Source organism: Tympanuchus pallidicinctus, unplaced genomic scaffold (assembly GCF_026119805.1).
Source record: "Tympanuchus pallidicinctus isolate F22 unplaced genomic scaffold, pur_lepc_1.0 scaffold7, whole genome shotgun sequence".
NCBI classification, from domain to species: domain Eukaryota; kingdom Metazoa; phylum Chordata; class Aves; order Galliformes; family Phasianidae; genus Tympanuchus; species Tympanuchus pallidicinctus.
In genome coordinates this window covers 6,306,182-6,328,513 of record NW_026294791.1, presented here as the reverse complement: position 1 = coordinate 6,328,513, position 22,332 = coordinate 6,306,182, and the positions used below count along the sequence as shown (strand labels likewise).

Sequence of the window (22,332 nt, the reverse complement as noted above, 5' to 3'; positions counted from 1 at the left end):
TAGAGGCATGGAAAAGGTCACAGACCAAATCATGTTAAGTAGCTAGTCTGGAGAAACCGTGTTTTAAAGTCTTCAACATATTTCTGAGGTTGGAATGAATATTTTTGCGTGAACCAATGAAATTCTGTGCTCCCTGTCCCATTAAAGCAGGTGCACAGATACTGTGAAAAAATGTTTAGATTCTCAAAAGGCTTTTTTTTTTTTTTTCAGGGAGTTAAAGCTAACCAAAGTCTGTTAAAGTATCCCTTTGAGAGAATTTGTGGTCTGAGCTGTTTTATTTTAAGTGGATTAAAGACTACGTGTCAGCAATCATCATCTGGTCTGAGGCTTTTTGCAGGTCTTTTAGAACAGCATTAGATTTTTCTTAAGGAAATTGATTCGTGATGTTACCCCTCGTTTTGGAAAGACACATGTTTAAACAACCATGTTCCCTTACTAAAAAATATATGCTAATTTGGTAGAACACCGTGCTGAGTTGAATAGGGATGACAGCTTCTAAGACAGCCTTTAATTTGGTATTCAAAACCAAAATTGTAAACTTGGGTTTTGTTTGGTAGCTTTGCAGAACAGGCAGGATATACAGTAGCATTTTTAAAAGATGCTAATGACTTGAAAGAGGAGATGGAAGTCAGGCATAAATTTTAATTATGGGGGAGGGGCTGCGATAGGAAAATGCTTTTTTCACTGCAGAGATTTTAAGGGAGCGAGACAAGGAAAAACAGACTGAAGATAGTTGCCTTCATTTGGCTGGGATGTTTAATAAAAGCAGAACTTGTGGTTGTAAAGTGTGCTTATTAAATTCTTCATTTACACTACCTAATTAATTCTAGCATTTTAAATTAACAGTGAAACTGGTCCCTGCTGTACCATTTCATAGCTACAGCATATTTCGTCCAACAACCCAGTTGTTCAGGTTTAATCAGCTGCTTTCCAAAAATGAGGAGAAGGAATTTGAGTTTGAAAAAAAAAAAAACACAAATGGCATAAACATTTTAGCACAGCTTTAGATGAAAGGAGATAACTTTATGGAGAAGCACTATGGTTTTTGGATGGATATGAGGCTCTATGCTTAAAGTGATGTTAAACTGTATGTTTTTGCAGATGCACTTCATTTCTTCTTTTGTTCCAAGAAAGCTAGCAGTGAATCTCTGACTTAAGCTGGGGAAGGGAATGGCTTGAGTTCATCAGCATTTATTTTCTCAGAGTTTCCTGACCTTCTGTCCCATCCTTGGAGGTAAAAGATTAACTCAGCGTAGTGACTGTAAGAACCATCATGAGCACTGCTAGCCAACCACATCCTTGTTGTCTTTGTTCGTGGGTGGGAGAAGAAAGGTGCTTGTTAAGAATGATATTTGATTATTTTTTTTTTTACTTGATCTGAGCTCTTCTGAATTACATTTTTTTCTCTGTATTCTACAGAGCAATTCATATCACCTGATCTTCAAATGAACAGTATCTGAAATCCTCAGATCTCACTCTTTTCATACCTTACGATGATTCAGGCACACTGTAAAGCAGAATGTTTATTGATACAGGATTTCTATGCATCACTTAACATATGACAAGAGTTTGCATATTCCTGCTTGTGGTGCAATTTGATGTTCTTTGCATGCGTAATCAAGGAATTTCATTGCTCCTATCCCCAAAAAGCATTTGTTTTAAATTGTTCCTTTTGAATTCCTTCTTGATTATACAGTTTCATGTGTTTTATTTTAATTTCAAGTATGACAGAACTGATATAGACCAGGATTCAGATTGCATTTCACAAATAATCATGGCATTGTAAATATAAATATTGAGGATTCAGAGACAGAATGAAGAAACAGGTGACTCAAATTGGTATCATCTGTGTTAGAACATGTTAGGAGAGAACTACTAACTTGTCTAGCAGTGGATTGTCCAGCCAGCAACTAAAAGCTACAAAATGGCAGAATCACAAATTATACAGTATTATGAGACAGGTACAGTCTTCCATGTGAGCAGTGTTCACAATGTCAGCTTACTTCTAAAGGCACCAGTAAATTGAGCCTGCAGTGGTGTGGATACTCTGGCAGTACTCCCAGCACACCAGTGTGAACCTGCTCTGCTCCAGAACCCTGTGAGGGGTGAAACTGGTATCTTTCATCTCTGTATTAGTTGTTTTTTTCTTTTTTCAAGCTCCCTGTATAAGAAATGGCTTACAAACAAGTACCAGGATGTGCTGCTGTAAAACGAAAGGCACGCATGTAATTTAACCGGGACTAGATGGTGAATGGTGCTGAACTGCTGGTTCTGTCTGGGATGCTTTGTGCTGAGGTTTCTTATCTGGCACTTTGTGAAATCTAGCACTTAAATTTTTTTTAAAGCAGTTCTAATTCTCACATCCAGGACCAATGACTCTGAGAGCCTTGCATGGAAAAGGGTCTGTATCCTCAGGAGAAGCCATTAATTGGCACTGCAAGAGGTGACAGTGACCCTAGGAGGCAAGAGGGAAGAAAGCCAGGTATCATTGTGTTGCCTAACAGTAAGACTCTCCAGAAGGGAAGTTTTTGAGTCTGACAGTGTGTGCAAAAGCAATAAGACAGTACTTAAGCATAGTAAGCCAGCCTCTTCAGGTATTGGCCCACTGCTTGGAGCTAAGTTTTATTTCAGTGGGAGATTTTGCTCCCTGACAGAGTAGGTAAGAGAGAAGTCACAGTATCTATCTTGGGGTCAGGAGCAAACTTGAAAAGCTTGAAAAGCAAGTCCATAATGAAAGATGCAAAGCAGAAGCAAGACTACTAGTTGTATTTCTCTTTAGGAAAGAGACCTTTATGTAATACAGTTCATGACAGTAGATGACAGTTGGGTGGTGTACTCTGAACTGGAAAGACACAGCTTGGAAGTTGCTGAGATATTAAAACTGTACTGTTTTTTTGTTAACATGGGGTGAAATACCTGTTTATTTTAAAATAAATTGTTGAATCACTTATGTTTAGGAGCTGAAGGAACTTCATGTACAAAGACAACGGGTGCTTTATATATGTTTGCTGTAGCAGTTTTGTAAAAGGGCAAACAGAAAATCTTTCCTGCTGGGAAGAAGAAAATAGCTATATGGCCCATATGCAGATAAGAATAGCTCGCTGTGAAACAGCCTGCTCTGGGCATCAACTGCTTCTACATCAGATGTCCTGCTTGGTGATTGTGCTTGGGAAGCTCATCCCATTTTGAGATGTTACCGGTTCCAGCAGTTTTTGCCCATTCAAAATACATTAAATAGACAGGATTACAAAATGTAGGGATTAGATTGATAAGATTTATAAAAACGTTTAGGAAGTATGTAAACTCATGCCTCATGGCATAAAGCCTACCTAATAACAGGGTTTAGGAGAAAAATACCTTGTAGAGATAGTTTATTCCCTTGTTGACTTGGAAGGATATTGTGGTAATTCTCTGTGAAGCAGTGATAACCAGTCACTGATCTCTGATTACTTATTTGGTATAGATCTTGTCAGATCAGCTTGACAGCGGCTGCTTTGTTCCAGTGGTAATGAGAATTTGCAGTCCTTCAGAATAGAAGAACACTGTGTATTGTGGCATTCACCATTTGCAAAGTGAATACAATTCTGGGATTTAACTTGCATTTAGTGAGCAACATTTAGTAATCCAAATGAGGGAGGATGAAAAAAACTTGTGAACAGTAGTATTTTACTTCCTTCCATTTCACTTCTTTAAAAGTAAAGGGCTTAATACTTGCTGAAATGAAGTAGGGGAGGTAGATGAATATGCAGCAGAGTTAGTACTCTACTGGAGTTCTTTTAACTGGAAAATAATGTCAAATTCACTGAATCACCTTCAGTTGTTCAGGAAGTGATTCGAGATTGGCCTTGCTGTGTTTCAGTAGATACAGAGGAGATGATGTACATCAGAGGTGAGTCCATGGTCAAAATGCAGTGTGGAAAGAGTGGTCAGAACAGCATAGCTGAAAATCAGGTCCTCATGAAAACAGAACTCCTGCAGTGTGTTCTGGAAAAAGGGACTTTCTATAAATCAGATGGAATACAGAGCATGCTTGAACTTTTGGCTATAATTGTTTTTGTAACATCTGTTGCACACGGAAGGTAAAATACTGGAAGACATAAAAAGCAGGCATGTCAGAGTTCTTTAAACCCAAAATCCATATTATAGCTGTATGGTTCTGAATGCTATTAAAGGCTTGGTAAAATAACTAGGTCACCAAATTAAAATCAACTTATTTTTGTAGCTTCTGATTTCCTCAAGTATGTTCTCTGCTGGAGAGGAGATAAGTAATACTGAAATAAAGTTTTAGCCTATTCTAAAGGCTGAGGATTCAAGACAATTCTCAAATATTGATCAGCTAAATGAGTATTTGCATTAAGTGTGTGAACTAAATTCATCAGTGCTGTATGGGAAGGAACACAGAAGTAATGATGACCATCTTGGCAGGTTTCTAAAAATGTATTTGGCTTGAGTTGATAATGACCAAATTTGCATCTGTCACTTTCTTTATAACCTCTGCGGTTATCTGGAGCATGTTCTGCACGGGTGAACAAAAGAATTTTCATTTCTGGATTATTTGGGGAGAAGTAGTTTAAGTGTAGAGGCAAATAGGCAGAGAGCAAGAAGGCTTGAGCCTTGAGCTGAGAACAACCTTTCTAATTATCTGAAGTCAAGTATTAAGTGTGGAGGTTGGTGGCCCTGCCTGTGGTGGGGGAGTTGGAGACTCATGATCCTTGAGGTCCCTTCCAGCCTGTGCCATTCTGTGATTAAGCAGTCTGAATACCGGGACAGTTTTGAAGTGTCAGATGCCTTCAATGCATGCTTTAGTTTACTCTGTAGTTCTCTTTGTTTTAAGTAAATAACACCTTCCTGTCAAGTCTAATAAGTTACAAGTACTGTTTCCTGTAGAGCACTGGCATATTTACTTCTGGAACTGTGACCTCTTGATAGAAGGCTATTGGTAAGGCATTTCCATGCATCTGCTGCCCTTGTCTAAGGCTTCTTTTGCACTTCACGTGCATGAAGATGTTCCATCTACCATGAAACAGGTGAAGTGGGTTGATTGGTGAAATCCTCTGTTAGGTGACTATCTGTCCTTGGCTCCAGTGTTCTGCTTTCCCTTTTTTAAACCATAGTGCCGTTTAATATACAAGGTCTGTGCTTCAGCACTCCTCCAGTTTTCCAGTATTTAGCTTCTTTGTTTCTTTCCTTTTAGCACAAGGAAGATGAGGATAAAAGGGAGAAAAGGAATAAACTCCAGTGGAGCACTGGGAGATGGGCAGCACTGTCTGTTAATGCCATGCCCTCTTCCAGCTGAGCTGGGGCCTATTAAGGCAGCAGTAAGCAGTGCACCAAGAGATACTTCACCTTCCAGGGCTCCAAGGTTGATTTTTCCAAGCACTCATCCATTGTCTGCTGCTCAAGATCTTCTGCATTTGAGCCATGCCGTGCTGCAGCAGTTAACCCCTGCTCATCTGTCCAGCTCTCTCCTTAGACAGTTTGTCCAAGGACAGAAGTGACCTGTGCAAAACCACTCTAAATAGTTCTGCAACTGCCCTAGCTCCTGCTTTCTTTTCACAAGACTCTGCTTTTTACACTGTGGTAGGAGTTTCTTCTTGGCTATAAGATTGTGTCTTACAAATTGTGATCAGGATGATTTGACCTGCCTGCAGTAGCTTTCTCAGACTCCATGAGCTAGGAAGTTCTTGCCCCTTCTGTTACAGACCTGATCCATCATCACTTTTTCTAGAGTGCAGATGCTTCTCCCTACAGCTGAAAGAGTACTGCAAGTTTTCCTTCAGTTCAGCTACTGGAAATAGTCACCTTGAGACCTTCAAATCCAGATTGGGATCTGCTGCCCATGGAAGTATACATATTGAGCACTCCCCTCTTTTTTCCTCTCTATTGCTGCTATCTGAGTTGTGCATCAGACTGCCTCTTCAGACCCCGGTCTGTTCTAAATCCTGTCCCTCAGATCTCTGCTTTTGGAGTCATTCTGATACATCTAACTTGTGTGAGGACCCATTTATGTGATCAAGTCAGCCTGTTTCCCAGCTGTGTCTCAAGTGAGTGACCCTCTGCAGAGGGTAGCACTTCTTCAGGGATAGCTATTAAATGAAGGCTTGGCTGGACTTTAAATCCTTGTGTTTTGCTTTCAGAAAATTTCAGAGGTTCAAACTCCAGTGCTTCAAAATCTAAGGTATTGGACTTAAGAGGGTCATTTTGTAATCAAACAGTCATTATATTGAAGAGTAGATGGGAGGAAGATTTGCTGGTTTTCTACACTGCATATCGTTAATGCTGCTTATCTATTCTGTACTCACTCTTAGAGAATAGTTTTACTTGCTAGCTGAAATTGCGCGTCCAGTAACCTTTGTATGCAGCTCAACAGCAGTTACATGATTATAGTAATCTGTTAGCTATTGGAAGCTGTTCTGATGCTCAGCCTCTGGCAGCAAATGGGCATTTCTGAGCTTAGACTCATGATTCATATCCTTTCCTGGAGCAGTCATTGGTAAGAGAGTTGCAACCTCTGACTTCCTATACAGTGGATTGTACAGCATGGGTCTTGTTTAGGTCCTCTGTATCTCAGTCTGTATCTCTGTTTAGACTCTGAGCTTTGTTTCAAGTTTGACTCGTTTCCCATCTGTGATGCTAATCTTAGGGCCCCTTTCTTCCCTGTGAGATTCTTCCTCTAAAAACGTAGAGGAAGAAGAGAAAGAAACTTCACGTCAGTGAATTCTAGATAGGGCTCTGGGCAGCCTGACCTAGCTGTGGGTGTCCCTGTTCATTCTAGGAGAGTTGGACTAGATGACCTATAAAGGTCCCTTCCAACTTGAGCAATTCCATGATTTTAAGTCCAGGTCTATTTCTCTGATTCTGCTCACCAGCTCTGTTTTGGCTGACTCACTGCTTTGGTTTGTTGAATGTGTTCTCCTTGAGCAGGATCTGTCACTGACTTCGCAGGTGTTGCTGCTTGTTTCCCTGGGGAATTTCAGTGCAAGTTACTGACTTGCAGGTGCTGCTGAAGACAGGATATTGGACTAGGCAGAGTGCTGCTCTGACCCAGTACTGCTGTTCTTATGGCTTTCATAGCATCTGTTTAATCAGTGGAATATATCTGCTTGAGGAGAAAACTGAACTCATTATTTTTATTCACAGGAGCCTGGAATATTTTTCAATTAGTTGATTTTTAAAACGGTGTTGAAACAACAGATGGGTGAAAAACTGCACTGTATTCACCTGCAAGCAAATAAATGGCAGCATCCTCAGTATGATTAATTGTTGCTGCACTGGAGGGGATGCTGTTTGTGTGGTAGGAGGTACAATGTCCTTGCTGCCCTATACAGGTAGTCTGTTCTCACATGTGTTTTTAAAGCATCTGAATTTACATCCACAGGCTTCTTCCTGCTTACAGCATCCTAGGTCCCAAAAATGAGGCAGTCTTCCTTAAGATGCTGCTGGTTAGATGGAGGGGGTGTTTTCAGTTTCCCTGGTAGGTAGGGCATGGTAAGATAGGACATGTAACAAGGAAAAAGTATTTTCCAGCAATTCCTTTTTTAGACTCCTCTGTTCTCCTACGTACTGTATCTGTGTCATTTTCATTTACCCCTGCATCTCTCCCCCCATTTTGTTTTCTTCTTTCTTGTTCTGCAAACTTCATTCTTAAACAAAACAACTCCAGACCTTAAGAACAGCAGCTTGGGAGCTAGACTGGCTGGTAGGTCCTTTGCCCTGATACTTTGTACTGCACTGGAATAGCTGCTTTGTTACCTTGATTTTCTTTTGTAAAGCTGTGGCATCTTCTTGCTCCAGGTGAGCTACTCTGCCACCTGGAAACAAAAGGAAGGAGAAATTATGTGTAAATTGACTGCTCCTTGTGTCCTGTCCCTTCCACTGCTTACCCACCTACGTGCTTAATATTGTGGAGAGTAGTGTCTCCTTACTGAACTCATCTACCAAAATCTGTACCATGTTCTGTGGTGATCACCCAGCCAGAACTGCTTGTGATTGTGACTTCTGCACATGGTGTATCTAGAGCCATGCATGTAGCATTGAAGAACATACTGGTAGACTATGTCACCCGTGAAAAGACTTGTTTTTCAATCTGGAGAAAAAAATCAAATGAGGAGCATATTACTTCTGATAGCCTTGAAAATAGTATGTGGAAATGTGCTGCAGACCAGGGAGGGAAAGGAAGCAATTACTGAGAACTGGTTTCCTTTTCAGTGAAATTATCAATAAGTTTGAGTGATAGAACTGGTTAGTAATGCACACAACAGTTCTAATACTTTCAGATTTAAACAGCTTTCATTAGTTCTGTAATATCTGAGAAATATTAACAGACGTTTGAAATATCCTTTAAAAAAAAATCCTCTTGTTATGCGGTTCTTGAAAGTTCGACGTTGAAGCTAAAGCAAATTTAATTAGGCTCGATACAGTCAAATACTTACAGGCAGCAGAATTTTATAGGTAGTACGGTTTGGAATATGATCGAGTGATTTTACTTTTCTCAGCATCTTCCCAGATGCTATGTAAAGTAATCTCAGTAAATCTAATACTGCAGATTAACCTTTGGAGTTGGTAGGTTGCAGCTTTTATTTGTTTTCACTGATCAGATCAAAAATGCTGCAGACACAGGTTTTGTTGCTAATATTAAATTTTGTGTTCTGGCCTGTAATAAATGTCTGTTCTCTGTGCATTGGAAAGACTGGCTAGTAGAGCTCAAAGAGTTTAATTAGCAGGCTGCTTGAGACAGAATAAGCATTCTGAGTCATTGTTCGGAATTGCTGTGAGATTTCTTAGTCTAGTGGTGGCTTTTGGATTTTTGTTGTCTGACAGCCTGTTTAGTACAAAACCCTAAATACTGCTAAATTAAATCATTTAATGACAGAAGTACCAAAGCTTTTCGAATTTGCGGCCAACCACGTTTCATATAGCTGCTGTTTTACGTCCTACGTAATTTGCAAAGCATATTCCCTTTTCTCCAGTTCTATGTGCCTCTGCCACTTCCTTTCAAGTGTTACTGCTGCTGTTTCCACACAAAGTGCTTCCAGGCTTGAAGATTCACTGGATTTTCATACTTCAGCTGTGCCTTTCCTGATTCTTTCAGTTACGTAGTTCCTCTGTGGGAGAGCATTTTCTTAATCTTGTAACAAACATTTCCTATAAACTCAGCTCTGCTGTATTTCATTAAGGCAGAGTTTTCTTTTCTCTGTGCTGGTGATGTTCTGATCCAGCGGGGAAGCTGGAGCCCAGTGAGTAGTTGGGCTCTACTGTGGTTCTGCTTTTCTTCTCCTCCTCATCCCTCCACTCTCCTTCTACAACAACGCGCTTTCACAAACATAATCTCTGGATGTCTGCCATCTTATAAAAAGCTGAAGGTTTGGTGTACTTGCACCAAATCTGTGTGATGTGTGATGGGATCACAATATTCAGAAGTCACTGTCACTTCACTTGAAGCCTGACCTAAATCAAATTAGTCTGCCTTCCATTTCTGTTCCCTTGTTAAGTATTATGTTTGAGTTGCTCTCTGCTCTAAAATTTTAAGATAGCAGTTTCTGGAATAGAATGCAGGAGAGGAAGGTGCCCTTGCTGTCAGTGATGTACCTTGCTGGGTCTCACTGTTGGGGTACCTTTTCTGTTGCGTTTTAGATCATATAGTTTACCCTTCTTAATTTCACCCTTTGTGTAACACTGAGTAACACGCTTCAAATATATTTCTTCAGACTTACACGTTTGAAGTATCTTAGGCTTTTGGTTCTCCTTTTAGTCTCCATTAAGCCAAGGGGTAGCATGTTATTCTAACATTGTACATTCCTAATCTTGTATCTTAAGTCATTTCAAGCCCTAAGTCATGCTTGATTTAAAACCGTGCTGATCATTGACATTTGTCTTCAGTTTGTTGCTTTCCTTCTTGCATCTTCAGTGCATACATTTGTTGTTACAGTTGAAGGTAGCTGCTTGGTTTTTTTTTTATACATACTGCTCTTCCAGCGATGTTGTATTCCCTCTGCATGATGTGACAGCAGCCTATTTTGGCTGTGGAAGGCTTCCTGCCACACATGACACGTTTCTGTCTAATTCAGTGACTCCTTTAATTGCTATTGCAAATTTCTTTCCACATGGCTGCTTCCCACTTTCTGCATTGGTTTGTTTTTCACTTCTCTGCGATCTGTTTTCGCTGCTTCTTATTGAATATTGTTATAATTTAGCCTGTTATGTTTCTGTATTCTGTTTTCTTGTGTTCAATTTGTCCCTTCTTCAGCATTGAATGTACTGCTTAAGATAGATAAGTCATGGCTGCTTCTTTTCTATTCATGCCTGTCTCCCGAACAGTGGATTTTTGTAGTACAGTCCCAGTTCTGTTCAGGGACAAAGCAGGGAGGAGTGCAGCCTTACTCTTCTCAGAACAGCTGCTAATTCAGGGGCTGTGTGGTTCCTTTAGGGAACGGGGAAAAGATTGAAAAAGCAAAGTAGGAGATGTCAACTAGGGGAGGGGAGCAGTCCTAATATTTGTTCAGGAATTGAACTGTTTGTCCTGTGTATGACAGGAGCAGTGCTTTCTGAAGACAGACTTGATCACAGCATCCAGCAGTATGTATGTACCCATGCTGAAAATGAATTCTTGCATTTGAAGGAAGCTGATAAAAGCAGCAAAGAAAAATTATATATCACAAGAGAAAGTAGGCAAGATATTCTGCAGCATGTGGAATGTGTGTGTTGTTTACAGGATTCTCCAGCCCAGCACAACACACAAAAGCACTGTGGTCCAATAATAAGGTTACTGTCTTGCAAGGGATGGGGGGAAGGGGGAATACAGCTTTAGTTTCCTGCTCTGATAATGTTGTGCCATCCAAGTTCACCCTGGAAATTGCAATGCCTTTCAGTTTTTCTTCCTCCAAAATAAGAATCAAAGTACTTTCTTGAAAAGTGTGTTTGCATGGAAAGGTGTGTTGCAGAGATAAAGCACTTCCATGGTATGGGTAATGGGAAGGCTCCAGCCAAGTCAGCAGCATCTGTCTCAAACTGACACTTAAGCTTTGCATGCAGATTAGTCCATGTCCTCAAGTACAGTAATTACGCAGCTGACTTTGTTAGGGCTCTGTATAGCATGCAGGTAAGAGCAAAGTTGTCTTTTGCATGAGATGCAGAACATCTGAAATGCTGGAAGGCTTTAAAAAGACTCTAAAGCACTATATGCAAGAGTAAGCATGTTTTATAGTACTGTTGTGGTCACATTTAAAAAGGAGTGATTGCATGGTTTTGAACATCTTCCTGAAATTTCTGTGAGAGCCTGGTTTTTGGAAGGATGTAGTGGTGCCTGGATGGTGGTGGGCTCTGCCCAGCACCCTTGATTTTGTGTTGTTCTGTGGATGGGCGTGTAGGGCTACATTCAGAATGACAAACATTTCAGTGTCTAATTTTGAGGGAAAGCAGCTGCTGTCAATTGGTATTTCACTTCTGTAAGAACTGTTATTGCTTCAGCATCTCTGAAAATCAAGGCATTAAATAATGTCTTGTATTAAGGGATTTGTCAAAACTGCAAAGAAGGACAAAACGGATCCTCTTTTAATCTCCTCCGGCATTGCCTGATGAAACCAAGTTTTCACTCAGGCAGGTTTTGGCTGAATGACCTTGTTTTCTGTTGTGGGCTTTTGGTTTTTGAGTCTCGTTTTTGAGGTGACTATTCTGGGCCCCATGGCTTTCCTCATGGCAACATTGAGATCAGAGTTCACAGATACCTCACTAACAGTAATGGTTTGATTGCTTTAGCTACATTTGTAGCATTGGCTTCACATTTTTGGGCCATGGTTTTTTTTTTTTTCCTTTCCCCTTTTATTCTTAGAGGCTTGTTGTCATGGTATCTGGCACTTCCCATTCAAATATTAAAATTGAGTGAGTGGTGTCTGTATGTCTGATTCGTTTTCCCTTTTATCCTCTCCCTGAGGGAGTGCTTTACGTGGGATGCAGCTCGCTGTTGGCAAGGGCTTCCTTTTGGGGATTCTCAGTTATCCATTGCTGTGCCTGCAGAGTGGGACTGGGGTGGAGAACACCCTTCCACTTGGGCTGGGGGCATTGAGTCCTCAGTGCTGAGATCATATTGGGAGTCCATTGCATAAGTAATTGCCCACAGAAGATCGTTGTCTCCTGTGCAAACAAGCTCTCATCCAGGTCTCTCTGACATTCCTACCACTGCCTCAGTCCTGGCATTTCCTCCCACCTGCAGGGAGAGCTCAGCCTTTGCAGTTTGGGAATCAGGGCTTCGGTGTTTTAAGGGAAGAATTTGCTGAGGGATCTTCTTCCTGAGCAGGGTTTGTGTCAGCATGTACATTTCCACAGGTGTCTTAGCTTGATCTAACTGCCTTCTGCCCGTGGACCAGGAGGATTTTTTGCTGGGTTTAATTTTGCTTATCTATTCACTCCAGAATTTGCAGAGATCGTTTTTGGGGGGCATCTGCAAAAAGGGTTTCCCTGTGTGAGGCTAAATCCTGCCTTTCTCCTCTGGTAGGACCTCAGCAGATGCATCTTCCACCGCTATTCGAATCTTGCCAGTAATGGTTTCAACTAAGAGCTAGCAGTGCTCCTCAGTTGGAGGTGTACTGCAGCATCAAACCCATCTGAGGTTCTAGGCTGGGCTGTATTTAAACACAGCTAGCTTGTTATTCTTGAGGAGCATCTTTTGAGAAGAGCTAGTAAGGGTATCCATTATACATTAATTTGACAGAGTTCCCAGACAAAGCTTCCTGCAAAAGTGGAGGAATAAAAAAGCTATTCTCATCTGTCTCTCTCATTTTTTTTTTTTTAAGGCTACATATTTTTCCCGTAAGTTTGGCAGTAGTGGAAGTCCTGTTGTGGTGGAAGATGATTTCTCACTCCTAATGGGCAACGTTTTTTGAATATATCTTAGTCTGTACAAATATGTAGCATCTGTGTGAGTAGTACTGTAGGCTAGATAGATTCTGTGAGAGCTGTGCTAAGCACAGAGCATGCTAGCTACCTTTGTAGTTGTTATAGCAAGTTGTGATGGCCTTGGTTTAATTGTTTGGGCTGAGGAGGAATATGTACTCGAGCTGCTTCCCTCCCATTTGCCTTCTGTAACTGCAGAGTGCATTGCTAGGGTGAGAGCAGGTTTTCCTTCTTGATGAAGTAGTATGGGATGAGTAAAACCAGTGGTGCTATTATAGAAAAGCTTCAGTCCAATGCTCGGATATCATTTTCCTTTAGTCAGAATGTTCTCTACGTATTTCATCTCCTTTTTCTAGGTAAACAGCATTTTGTTGATGTTATAGAAACTTTATACAAAAATAAAAATACAGACAGCTCACTTGACCTTCTTTGTACATTCTGAATGCATCATCTCAGTCGCATTTATGTAACCTTCTCCAAAAGCCTCTACTTCATATGGCTTTTCATACAAGTTGCAGCTGTTCTTTGTCCTTCCAGGAAAACATTTAAAACACTCCTGAGATGGATTGGAGGCTTACAAGGTTGTGCTCTGAAAGAAGGCTACCAGGAGCAGAACCTCGAGCATCAAATCTCCTCTGAGGCTGTCATTTAGAAGATGGAGAAAACAGTAACTCTTTTATCCAGCAAGCAGAAGTGATGAGCATATTCTCTTGCTACTGTTGGTAGTACTTTTGGGAATGTATCCAATGAATGGGGATTGTTGGTCAGGTCCAAAAGTACACAGGTGGATGTGTCTAAGTCACATGTGGGCAGCTGTTGCCGAGTTCAGCTTTTTCAATAGACACGTTCAACCTAGCAATGCTTTCTTCCCTAAATGTTGGCTGAGGTATAAGTGGTTGAAAATTGGAGCCAGGAGCCTTGGAGAATTTGCGGTAAGCATTGTTCTTTCCTTTGGTCCTAAACCCAGAGTGACTGAAGGCTGTTACAGTCTGACGGCTTCTGCCTGGCTAATGCGAAATGAGCTGTCAGACTTGGCCTAGTTCTGGAGGAAGATATCATGTCACAGAGGCATCGGCACTTGCTGCTGTGCGTGTTATGGCTGTCAGGCGGGCAGCTTTAATTAGGTATTACATTTGGGCAAGAGGCAAAAAAAAACAACAGCTTAAAGAAGTTAGCATTGTTGCTCTCCTGTTCTCTGCTGTTTTCATGAGTAATTCTTTGTAGTGGAGACCATAGATTTTAATACTTCTCTGTAATCCAAAGAATGGACATTACTGGGAGGGGTGGAAATCTGAATTTCAGATACTGACGTATTGTTAAGTTTCACCTTGATCTCAGGCACAGATTGGTCTCTATTAGCCTTTTGATTGAAAGTGCGTTTCAACCCTGGCTCTTTTCATGGTGCTTCTCTACCATCTCCAAGGCACTGGCATTCAACATGAAACACAGCACCATGCCCAGGTCTGGTGAACGGCAATTAACCATGCAACTAAATTGGATTATAGCAACTGTTTTTTTTCCCTAGACAAATGTGTGGGTTTTATACTACAAAGAATCATTGTAACCCTATTGGCAGCATTGCAGGCTTGACATGTGGTTGATTATCTCCATATTTCTGAGTCTTTTGCCTCCCTTGCAAATTTGTGCTTGGGAAATAACGCTGAGAGTTGTGGTTTGCAGGGTTGTGATCTTGGGTGTGTGCTGTCTGAAGGTATATAGTCCAAGGCTACTTGGAGTGCTTTGGGGAGCTGTAGTTGCTCTGTACCTGAGTTTTGTCGTCTTAGTTCATTTCCTCTAATCCTGTCCTTCTGCTGTTTGCAACATTCTGAAGCCAGGAGTTTGGGTTTTTTTCTACTTGTCAACAAAAATGTTTTAACAGTTCAAGGCCAAGATCTGTTTACAGAGAGAGATGGACAGGAAAGCATCTTTCTGTTGACTTCTTATGCACAACTCCTTGTTTGAAATGTCAGCTGATATTTTTTTAATTCATCTAATGTGTAGCATGTTAATTTTTAGTCAGTTAATAAGCAGTAACAAATCAAGTGCTTTATAGAAGACTGAGTCTATCAATTGACACTACTGACGCTACTAAATTGACATTCTTAAAATTTATAAGTCCAACTTGTAATCCCATCAAGAGGGATGTCAGTTCAGTTTGACAGAATCTATTTTCCATAGAGCTAATTTGATTGACACTGATTATATTACCCTTCACTAATTCTTTATTATTAGAGTCCAGTATCAAATGTTCTGTAAGTTTGCCTTGCTTGGCACTAGGCTGATGGACCTGTAATTACTTGGGTCAACCAGTCCAACCTCTTTCTATTTCAGTGCAGAATTCTTTCCTTCAAGCTCCTGGAATTTGCTTAGTGCTCTAAGAATTACTGAAAATAACGAGTCATTTGCCTCTTATTTTTTGAGGGCTGTTCTGTGCAAGTAGCACAGTCACCTCATTTAAACATGATCAATGCTAGGAGCAGCTGCTTTATGTCCACCTGAGTTGCTGGTTGCATTTCATGCTGCTTCTTTAGGTGTATATAACACATCTGCTCTCTGCCCCATTGCTATTAAGATCCACTAATGAGTTAGTGCTAATTTGAAGGTCTCTTTTCACCCTGTAGTTTCATAGTTCTTTTTTTTTTAAAGAGGGTAATTCTGAACTTGGGCTCTTTATTTACCTCAATTTCCGCTGGCATTTCTGTTGTAACTTACATTGCCATCTGTTTCCCCTTTATCTCTTCAAGTACAAATGTGGCATTGGCTCAAGCAGACTACGTCGTAGAGGAAGGCAAGTACAGGCCTTGAAAGCCTTGGTATGGCTTTCTTTCTTTCTTTAATAGTTGCAGATTTGAGGGCATGTGGTTGAATGTTCTGAGCAGGTTATGTTTATTTTTCCACCTTCATCTGAGTTCATTGTGATCTCAGTGGCTTCCAGCTCTGAAATGAAGCCTTCTGAAATAGCGAGTATTTACACTGCAGGCTTGGACTTGGCTTTGTGTTTGGGTTTTTTGACTGTTTTAAGGCAGTGAAATCTGGATCACTTCTAGCACTAACTGGACCCATTTGTTACCTCATCACAGGAGGTCTGCTATTTACTTTCTACAAGTTTCACAAGTAATGAAAGAGGAGTGGGAATAGCACTGCAGAAGGGTGGTGTTTTAGGATCGTTAAGTATCTCTTGCTTACCCTACTGAATCACAGCATGCAGTGACCTATTAGATTCCAAATCACAGGAAATATTTACTATTTACGGTACTGTTCCTGGGAAGTGTAGCATGGGAATGAACTTCAGTGTCTGTGTGGCATCCCACTGAGAGGTCCAGCTGCTTGCTTTGTGGTGCCAGATTGCGTCCTAAGAAATGTTGCCCTTTTAGAGTACATACAATAGGAATATGTGATGGAGATGGATAAAAGCCTAAGTTCTCACTTCCATATTCTAGAATATGGAGAAGAAATAAAATTCTTTCTTTTCCAGTAACAATTTTTAGTTATTCATTTTTGGAATCTATTTTGTCTGACATAAGGTGTGTTGCTCCTGAGAGTAATTTGAAAATAATATTTTTAGCTGGGTATATCTTTCTTTGTTGCTTCTTAGCTGTAAATGTTTAGCACAGTAAAACTTTATGATGTCTGCCAGCAGTCGTAAAGCTCTGCACAAAATGATTTTGGTTCTGGGTTTATTTTCTTTCCAATTTCTTGCTTTCTGAGAGAGGTGTGTCTGTCTTCATTAAGCAGTGGCATTCAGGAGAGATGTGCTGTATACAGAATACCTGAAAGCACAAAGTAGTCCAAGCAAAAGATCTTTCTGAAGAGGTATGCTCTTAATGGAAAGATTTTTCCCTTCAGCTTCACTGGTGCAAAGTGAAGCATATGGCCTCATGCAGCAGTGGGGATTTGCTAATTGAAGCAACGGTGCTGAGATTCAGACTGTGAAGGGTGTGAGGTTTGGGCTTTTTATCTGAAGCTTTGGGTTTTCTTTAATTACAAGAACTCTGTGTTCAGAGTGCTGGATAGGCACATCCTAACTTATTTAGAACAGCCATTAAAGCAGTTAGGATACTTAATACGGGTACTTAACACAAAGTCATAATAGATAGCTTATGGACAACTAACTTCCAAGTGTCAGTAGTTACACGTTCTATGATGTTCAGAAGTGTAAAGATTAAAGGCTTGTCCAGCCTTGTGTTAGCTGCATGCGTCTGAGGATCAGTATGTGAGAGATGGAAGAGCAGGCAGATGGACTTGGGGTACCCAGGCCCTGATCCCTTTTATCTTCTATCAAAACAAGGGTAGCTTCCTAGCGAAGGGCTCCCTTCTCCCTAGGAGTGTATCAAACAAAATGCATTAAGGCACATTCAGATGCACAGGGGATAGGGCTGTATGGAGCATCTTGGGCAGGCAGTAGGAGGAAGGCATAGCAGGAGGAGCTTCTGCTCAGGCAGCCTTCAGTTCATTCTTGGTTAATGCTATGTAAATCAGGTAAGAATATAATTTTTTGCTGGGATTAATTCAGTTCTCCAAGAGGACTGGGTATGTTTTTAGACTTTTGTCTGAAGTTAAATTGATTGGATGAAATTGCTCCCTGAATATATTGTAGTTTAAAACAGCTATTTCTTACCCATACGCCTGCATGTGGGCACTTGAGGAACAAGCTGCAGTTTCCATGGATTTTTAGGTATTCCATAGCGTGGTTAGCAGCTCTTAGTGCTTTGATCAGATTTTGTAAGACAGAAGCACTCCCTATTTGTGGTACAGCGAAGCACTGTATTTTTGGTGGTGTCTGAGAAAAACACAGATGCTTTTTTTGTAGTCCAGGAGACAAAGAAACAAAGCCTTGTGCCGAGGAGGCAGAGTCCGTGCCTGCGGGGTACATCGAGGCGCTCTGTGTGCGGCTGCTTTCTCAGCCACTGCTTTCTTCCAGTGAGAGGGAGCTGCGTTTGTTGCTGTGCTGTTTGGAAACCTTCTGTCAAGCCGAGTCCAAGGGCACTGCTGTCCCCTTTAGGGGGTGTTCACACTCCCCTTTTTTGCTGGCTTTGCTGACATGGGCAGCAATGTGGCCAAGGTGCAGGAGGCGCTGCTTCCTGCTTGGGTTCGTGTGGCTTTTGCGGTGAGCTTATCTGTGCCAGTGGGGTCTTAAGTTCGTGTGCCTTAAGGAAAAACACATAGCAATTACTGCGTTTTCTAAATGTGCAAAATAACTTCAGGAGGAGGTGTGAGAGGAAGGAGGGGGAAGCTGTGCTCTTGTACTGCACTCAGATCAATGCTGCAATGTGATACTTGGAACTGGGAAGAGGTGTCTTTGGTAGGGCTTCCATGGCCCCCTGCGGACACACTGCTCTGTTCCTGTACTGTGTGAATTGAGGTTCTCACAGTGCTGCTGCCACTGCATCGCTGGTGCCGGAGTTCCTAACTGGATTTCCTCTTCCTGCTGCAAACACAAGCAAGGTTTGGCTAGTCAGACAGCGAAAACAGAAGCTGTTGGAATGATTTTGGCTGCTGAAACGGGCTCCTGCCATCCCATGCACAGCAGCAGTTGTACTGTTTTGCTTTTGCTGTCATCTTATATGCACTGAGGGAAGCTTTAATGCAATCTTTTATCTGAGAGCTGTCCTTTCTCCTCCCATTTCCTGGCTGCTCACTGAGCAATGAAATGAGATGTAAAGGTGGCTGTCTGCTTCCCAGTCAGCTGCCTAAAGGTTGATGTGAAGACATTGTTTCCTAATTTTTGCATTTTCAAACACCTACAGATTTGTTTATAAACTGTAGCATTTGTGTGTTTATAATTTTGAAGTGGTGGCCTCCTTATTGTTCTGGCAAGTCAACCAGTTAGGTTTATTGGGAACTCTTATGTAATTTTGCTGATGTCAAGCCTTGTACCTTTACAGTGACCTCTTGGAGAAGGGTGGGACTTGCTTCCTTCTGTTTTGCAAGTAGGATCTTCAGAGTGAGAGCTTTAACAGCAGAAACTGATTTAAAAAAAAAAAATTTTTTTTTGGATGGTAACAAAGTAGTGAAGAATGGCATACAGACCATAGGGAATAGCAGTGGTGAAAGGAACAGTGAAAGTAAATGTTGATCGTGATATTGAAAGCTGTGTGCTTCCAAAAAAAAAAAAACCACACTGAATCCTTTTTTCCTTGTTTTTTTGTTTCAACAGGGCAGAGTTTAGGATATGGATTTGTTAACTACATTGATCCAAAGGATGCAGAGAAAGCCATTAATACTTTAAATGGACTCAGACTCCAGACCAAAACCATAAAGGTAAGACAATATAAAAAGCCTTTTGTTCAGTTAAGGAAGAAGATAAAGTAGTTGAAACAGTTTCTGGCAATTTCGCCACTACTTTAATCTGTCATTGCGAGGGGCACTCAGCTAACAAGCTCCTTGGAACAGGGGAAAGATGTGCAGGAGATGAAATCTCTTCTCTAAAATTGCAGCTATTGTTAAGGAGCCTTCTGTTAGTCCCTCTCCCTTAAAATGTTGCAGTGAGATCTAAATGTAGAATAGAACAGCCGCAGTGATGCTGTTACCATAAACAGATGTAAAATACAGGACCGCGTGTTTGTAATTAACTCGCACACTTTCCTTTGTCTTTATGGGAAGCACCTTCACGTGGAATTAGTCTTCACTGACACTTGTCTCTTTAGCAGGTATTGAAGGTACATCTCTCAAGTTAGGATATTTCATTCTCAAAAAAAATCTCCATTTCCCCATCCTTAGTCTGATTTACTCTTTTAAAAGCTGGAGGGATTCGAGATCCCACTGAAGTCTCTCATTTCATTGTTGTAATAGACCATTAGTTATTCAATGACCTCTTTTAGTGGTCTCACAAGAAAAGCAAATTTCTGCAGTCGCGTTGTTTGCTGCCTGGCTGATGAAGCTGTTTCAGAAAGGCTTACAGAAGATTTCTCCATCCTGAGATCTGATAAATAGTGCAGCTTAGGACATATGAATAAAAATCTGAAGGGGACAAAGCAGCGAATGTGATTCAAACTGAAGTAGATTATTTGAGAATGCTGAATTTAGATGTGTTTCTTAACATTCTTTGCTTCAATTGTGCTTAAAGCTAAAAATATTATAGAATATAAAAATAGAATAATTTTTTTTTGAAAGCATCCATGGAGCATGAACCAGTTTATCTTAGAGAAAGTAGCATATGGTCAGTACTCCTTTTTCTCTCTAATGGTTGAGGTTTAGGTAGTGTTGTTGTTTAAAGCAAAAGTGTGTATATATATATATATATATATATATATATATATTTTTTTTTTTTTAGTTCCTTAGCACCACTGAGGATCATTTTTTAGCTGCTCTGGCTGCTCAGGAGCTGAGGTTCTGAGGACTTTAAGCATAGCAGTTGCATGGACCTTACTCCTTCCAGACCTTCCTTAGACCAGACAGGTCCATCCCATAGATATGGATGCAGGCTGTATATCTGCGTGCTTTCCACCTGATTTTGAAAAGTTAAATTGAGAGAAAAATTTACAGGAAAATATATGGCAGAGCAGCAGAATCTCCAGTCTTATCTACCACTGCAGGTGGAAATGTGTGCTTGGACTCAGCACTTTCTTCTGCTTACAGTTAAAAGCTGAGCAGTGAGTTGCTCTCCAGATTACTTTTACATTGTCAGGAAAAGTAAAATATTTGGAGAACAGTTACTGTGTATTAAATACTTCATTAAAAACTTAGTGCAGCTTTGATGCCACACTTGATTTAGATCTTTAAAAACTAATCTATATTTTGAACACTGTTCAGCTTATCAAAGCTGCTGCATTTCTTGTCTTAAGTACTGGTTTTGTGTTGTATGTTTCTTTTGTGAGCCAGAGCGAAGCTGGTTGTATTTGATAACTCCACAGTTACAGAACCACATAAGCTTAAAAATAACCTCCAAAAACTCCTGAAACGATTTTACATTTCTCATGAATACACTTAATTAAATTGCAGAATTAAAAAGGGAAGGCTTAATGGTTTATCTTTTAGTAATGAAATCTTTGTGCTACGCAGAAACCTACCATGCCAGAACTTCTTACCAAATGTTTTTTCCTTTCTTTTTTTATTCACTTCAAATTTTATCAATACTGATAGTTCATGAGATTGGTGCTTGTTTCATGCTTATTAATAGCTGCAGGACTTCTTTGGAGCTTGTGACACTTTGTTGGACCCCTGAAAGCCATTAAATCTAATAAACAGAGATCAACCTAACCTACATGTACAGGAGCTGCGTAATTCTGTCAGTGGTTTTGGAAGGAGCTGCGTAGACTTTAATGTGCTTTCAAATATTAACACCATCAACAACCAAACCAAAGGAGTCTGCTCTTGAAGTAGCCAACCTTTGTACAGAGGGACACCAAACCAGCTGCCTCTAGCCCTGTTCTTAATTGTAGCATTGTGTGGCTGCCTCACCCATGGCTTTTTGTATTTCTAAATTGTATCTTTGCTCATTTAAAAAAAAATCTTCTTAGATGAAGTCTGCCTCCCTGGCACTGCTGTAGAGAAGGTGGCTTTCCTGTGTTGGTGCAGCTGAGCAGTGAGCCATGTTTTGCCCATGCCACCAGCCGTGTCCCTACTGCCTGGAGCAGCGGAGCTGTGCTCAGTGCTGTTATGTTCTGCTCACCTCCAATGCGTTAAAAAAAGTTTCTCAGGTGATATATGGAGAGGGACTTGGTGGCATATAGCTCTGTACGCTAAAAATAAGTTAAAACACTAAAATAACATTGAATGGGAAAAGTAGTGAGCATGAATTTATGCTGTTCTCCTTGTGAGCAGGGCTCAGCTTTTGTTCTGCAGTGCAGTGCTGCTGGATGGGTTGAGCCCTCAGCCTGTCTGTGGATGCTGGATAGCTGCAGCCTGCGCTAGCATTTCTTCAGCTGCGTTTTGTCAGAGAGCTGCCTGGATAGCAAGTTCACATAAATAAGCTGTGCAAGGCCTTTTAGAGACACGGATCGCTTCCGCACCCCAAGGTCACCTTGGCCCTGCTGGCTGTTCCCTCCCATCTCCTTGCTTCAGCAATCCTATGTCTGTGTGCCTGGGCTGGGTGATAGCTGGCTCCAGGGGGTCACGTTTGCGCTTGTATTTTGACCCCATAAGCCTTAATTCCTGTTGACGAGAAGAAAAAAAGCATTTTCAGTAGCTTCCAGTTCTGCATGTGTCCCCAGATCCTGTCCTTTCCACTTCTGTAACATCTCGTGGCAGCTGAATGTTCTCTCTTCCTCCTGATGCGTTGCAAAGCAGCCATGCTGGCTCCGGAGGATCTGACTTCCAGCAGGATCAGCAGAACAGCCCAGCACAGCCTGCTCTCAGATGTGTGGACTAAAATAACCGAATGAAACGCATTTTGTTATTTCATTGTTAGAATAAATAATCCCTTTTCACTGAAGCAGCTAAAATATTTATGTGCATTTTATTTAAGTCAGTGATGCCCTTTCAAGTCAAAGTCGAGAGGTGACT

At 41.0% G+C, this 22,332-nt stretch overlaps 1 protein-coding gene across 9 annotated transcripts in view; it reads left to right on the top strand.

Moving 5' to 3' along the window:
• Positions 1–22,332, top strand: part of ELAVL4 (ELAV like RNA binding protein 4) — a 73,640-nt gene that overhangs the window by 36,278 nt on the left and 15,030 nt on the right. For all 9 annotated transcript variants that reach the window (XM_052665980.1, XM_052665982.1, XM_052665978.1 and 6 more), the window contains exon 3: positions 19,046–19,149. In XM_052665980.1, the coding sequence (XP_052521940.1) occupies positions 19,046–19,149 (104 nt within the window). The remainder of the gene's footprint in view (positions 1–19,045; positions 19,150–22,332) is intronic.